This window comes from Rhipicephalus sanguineus, chromosome 9 (genome assembly GCF_013339695.2).
Source record: "Rhipicephalus sanguineus isolate Rsan-2018 chromosome 9, BIME_Rsan_1.4, whole genome shotgun sequence".
NCBI classification, from domain to species: domain Eukaryota; kingdom Metazoa; phylum Arthropoda; class Arachnida; order Ixodida; family Ixodidae; genus Rhipicephalus; species Rhipicephalus sanguineus.
This window is the reverse complement of record NC_051184.2, coordinates 31,629,887-31,633,850: the sequence shown is the minus strand read 5'-3', so window position 1 is coordinate 31,633,850 and position 3,964 is coordinate 31,629,887. Positions and strand designations below refer to the sequence as shown.

The window sequence follows — 3,964 nt, the reverse complement described above, 5'->3', positions numbered from 1 at the left end:
GGCGGACGGCTTCGCTACTCTTGAGGCACCAGGATGAGGACCAGGGTGGAGGTGTAACCGGGCAGGCCCTTGAGGAGGAGGTGCTGCATTTGCGGCGCCAGACCGGCGCTCGTGATGGGCTGCGACATGACAATGGGCGCCGGCGTGCCGGAGAGCGCAGGAGGACCCGAGATGCCCTGAATGCCCGGCGATCCGCCCTGGAGGGTCTCCATGGCCTGAAGCATGGGCTTCGACGCCTGGGACGATGCCGGCATGATGGCGTTTAAGGTGCACTCTGCAAAGGCGAAGGATGACGTAAGATCGAGAAAGTGTAAATCGGAAATAGTACAGAGGGCGGAGGTTATCGTCGCATGTCGTGGTCACGTGTCCGGGTAAGAGTACAATGACAGGTACGCTGGTGCTTGACGGAGTTGATCAATTGCTTTTCAATTAATTCACGCGCTCCAAAGAATAGCCACGTTATCGCTCAAGATAACGTTTCAAGGTGTACAACGCAACGGCAACGGGAACAAAACCCTGTTGTCCCTGTTACGTTCCGCAGTATACCCTTGAAGACGCCTCACAAACTTGCCCAAGCAACCACATCGATCGAGAACCTTGTTACCATGCTTATAAGCATAGGCGTGAGCACAGGCAGGGAGGGGGGAAGGGGGGGGGCGCCCGCTCCCCTCCCTAGTGGGGGCGGGGGGGTCGTACCCTACCCTATATATGTGCTCATTCGAAACTGTCCCGTCATCGCATAAAGTGCAAGGTTATGACCATACAGGTCTTTGACGATAATTGCAGCCGAGAAACCCTAATGTTGCATTCCAAGAACCAAAGGTAGGCTGTTGTGGAAGGAAGTCATCGCTTCATTTTCATTTTTTTCGTGCGTTGCAAAGCTTTTCTTGTAGAAAAAACGGCGAAAAAAGACAGGACGCACATAAAGACGCACAGATACAGCGCTGTGTGTCCCGCCTTTTTTGCGCTGTTACATCTTTCCGAAGTATGAGCCAACGCACCCAAGGGCTCGACCAATGGGAGAGGGGGCCGCTGCGGTCAAACTTGACCCTTCATAATGGAGAGTTCTGCGCACGCGTATGGTAAGCTTGCTCGACGAAAGGTTCGGAAAGGTTCGCTCTATACGCACGCGACCTCTGCTGTCCAAGTTGTGGGCTGCTGGTCATGAGGTTGGCGCTGAGCAGTCCCATCTGCGGGTTGGAGGACACCGACCCGGTGAGCGAGTTCATTCCCATTCCCATTTGGTTGGCACCGCCCAACTGACCCATGCCCAGAAGCTGGCCCGAGCCCTGCTGTCCCAGCATGCGGTTCTGCTGCTGAGCCTGCAGAGTGGCCAGCAAGTTGGACGGCTGACCGAGCAGGCCGGACTGTTGCCCACCGAGCAGGCTGGACCGCTGACCGCCCAGCAGGTTGGAGTTGGCCTGCTGTTGCCCCAAAAGGTTGCCGAACTGCGGTTGCTGTTGCTGCGGCATGCCCATGCCGAGATTGACGCCGATAGACATGTTACCAGGAGGCGCTCCTATGGTGGCTTGACCCATGAAGCTAGGCACGCTCGGCTGCATGCCGGTCATGCCCTGTTGTAGCCCTTGGAAGCCCTGAAGGCCGCCCATCGATCCCTTTCGTGGCAGATGAAAAAGAAACGGTCAATAAATTACGTGGCCGAACCATAGTTTCATACGAGTACACTAGAGGGAAATCTGGCACTAGTGTCCATGATAACTGCAACGCATGGCGCTTGAGCCAGCATGGGAATGACGGGTAGTACATGGATTTGCGTAAGCTTCGTTCTTTCGACTTCGTGTGGCTCCGTGTGGCCTGCAGCCGCTTTGTCGCGAGACGAAAATTCAGCAGTCCCACTTCACCGCCTTGAACCTCTTAGGATGACGAATCCAAATCGGCTTACGAGGTTCACAACGAGGCATTATTCTACTCGAAAGAAAAACCAAAACGATAAGCAATGCCACAAGCGCGCTCGAAGCCGCAAGTACGGAGATTAGGCAAATCCATGTACTATCCACCATTCTCATGGTGGCTGAACTATCGCAGCACCACAGTTCCCTCCAGTAAATATTAAGAAAGAAACTATGCACCGGACTGTACAATGAACAGTATGCTGACCTGCTAAGTCAAGGTTAAGCGCGGCTGATGGTATACTTTCTCAAGTACATAAAAAGCGCCTATTGGCGCCACAGCTCATTTCTCATCACACTGTGCACATCGCAGGACCACATAGGCACAAACATCACAAGACCCGACTCGCGTCCTCTGGATTAAAAGAAAGGAAGTAGATAACCGCTATATGGCACGCCGTAGCGGGCGCCACCCCAACCGTTGGTAACGACACATCTCCGAGAACACCACTTGAGAAGGGGAAAATCTGGGCCCGTGTACACAAAAACGTCTTACGCTAAAAATATTCCTAAGAGTATTTCAGCCAATCACGATTCGGGACATATCATTGGCAAAGCCAGCTGAGCAATAGGAAAACGCACTTACGAAAGAAGTCTTGTGAATTCGGCCCCTGGTGTCTTGTCCTTAATTTGTCCCATCTCGGTTGGGGGTAAATACTGCAGTGATTACGAATTCTTAGCGGCACAAAAGACGCAAGGGGACAGAAGAGGACACATAGCGCTTTGTGTCCTCTCCTTTGTCTCGTGTCTCTTGCGCTGGTAAGGATTTGTAATCATGGTATACCGACACACCAAATCACACACTCTTCTATATTACAGGACCAGCATAATTAAAGAATACTTTTTTTTTCTGGGCATCTCTTCATATCCGCTTCTGCTGGTTCCTTGCGGAATCACCCGGTCAAACCGAATGACGCTCTCTGGAACTCGCCTGACGCTGACAAGGCAGTAATGATGACTTATTCCTGAGCTATCAGAAGAATAAATCGATAAAATTCGACCAAAATCCGAGAAAGTATGAGCTAACTGTTCCGACACGGAAAACGCAAGCACTATGTCACCCTAACCAACTCCCCCAAGAGCCATCGCATGGTTGGGAGAGTTGCGAGTTGTAGCTGGACGAGTTGGTTGACATCAAAGAGATATCAGCCCAAACAAAAATATTCGAGAAAGAAATAGGAAGCAGAAAGTTCAGGTGCTATTTCTTTCTCAAGTCTTTGTTTCTCTCGTTGCGCTATTATGTGTCCCTTTGCATGGATCGAACTTTACCTGCATTCCCGGTAGCATGGCGCCCAGGGAGGCCTGCTGTCCAAGACCTCCGGTCTGCTGGAGTAGGGAGGTCTGCTGCATCGAACCCAGGTTCGGTTGCGGTCCCATGCCCATCATGCCCTGCTGCTGCATGCGCTGCATGTTCTGCAGCGCCGGCAGGGCGCTGGCCGAAGGGAATATGGGCCGGGCCCCGCCCCGGTTCAACCTCTCCCTGCTCAGGTTCACGACGACGGTGGTGGAAGGCGTACGGCCGAACACGCTTCCGGGAGCCGGAGGCGGCGAGCCCGGCGCACCGCTCGGCGGATGTGGGCCCATCGGGTTCTGCATGGTCGAAGCCTCCTGGGAGAATTTGTACCGGTCTATTGAAACGGCTTCACCTAGCCGCTCCCGCGATCTGGAATTCCTGGACTTGCGCGGGGTAGTACCGCGGTAGGACGACCGGTAGCGGTCTCGGAGGAGAGGGCGTGGCCTGCTTCTCGACTACCGCTGCGGGCGTCGCTGCCGGGATGGCTTCGGTGGAAAGGAGCCGGGATCCGCCGTCCGACCTGCAGCGAATCTTGTTCCAATCTGGGTGCGCCCCGGGTTGCACGCGCAGCACGAGGCGCCAGCCACTTCGTCGTCCTCGTTGGCGCCCCTATGGAACACGTTCCAAAAGAAAAGTAAATGCAATATGTACCCTAACGTTGTTGATGTAGCCAGAAATTGTAAAACAGTTCGGGAATTTAAACACTTAATAATGAGCATGTTTCTTGCTTCGGAATCTGATGTGTTGCACAAACGTTAAC

The 3,964-nt window shown here is 53.5% G+C and overlaps 1 protein-coding gene across 1 annotated transcript; it reads right to left on the bottom strand.

The window, feature by feature from the left end:
• On the bottom strand, positions 1 to 1,598 carry LOC119404921 (uncharacterized). Its single transcript, XM_037671614.2, has 2 exons — positions 1,130 to 1,598; positions 1 to 274 (listed from the first exon to the last, which is right to left on the bottom strand). The coding sequence occupies exons 1-2, from the start codon at positions 1,569 to 1,571 to the stop codon at positions 15 to 17; spliced, it is 702 nt and encodes a 233-aa protein (XP_037527542.2). The 5' UTR covers positions 1,572 to 1,598; the 3' UTR covers positions 1 to 14.
• Positions 1,599 to 3,964: the final 2,366 nt, after the last annotated feature.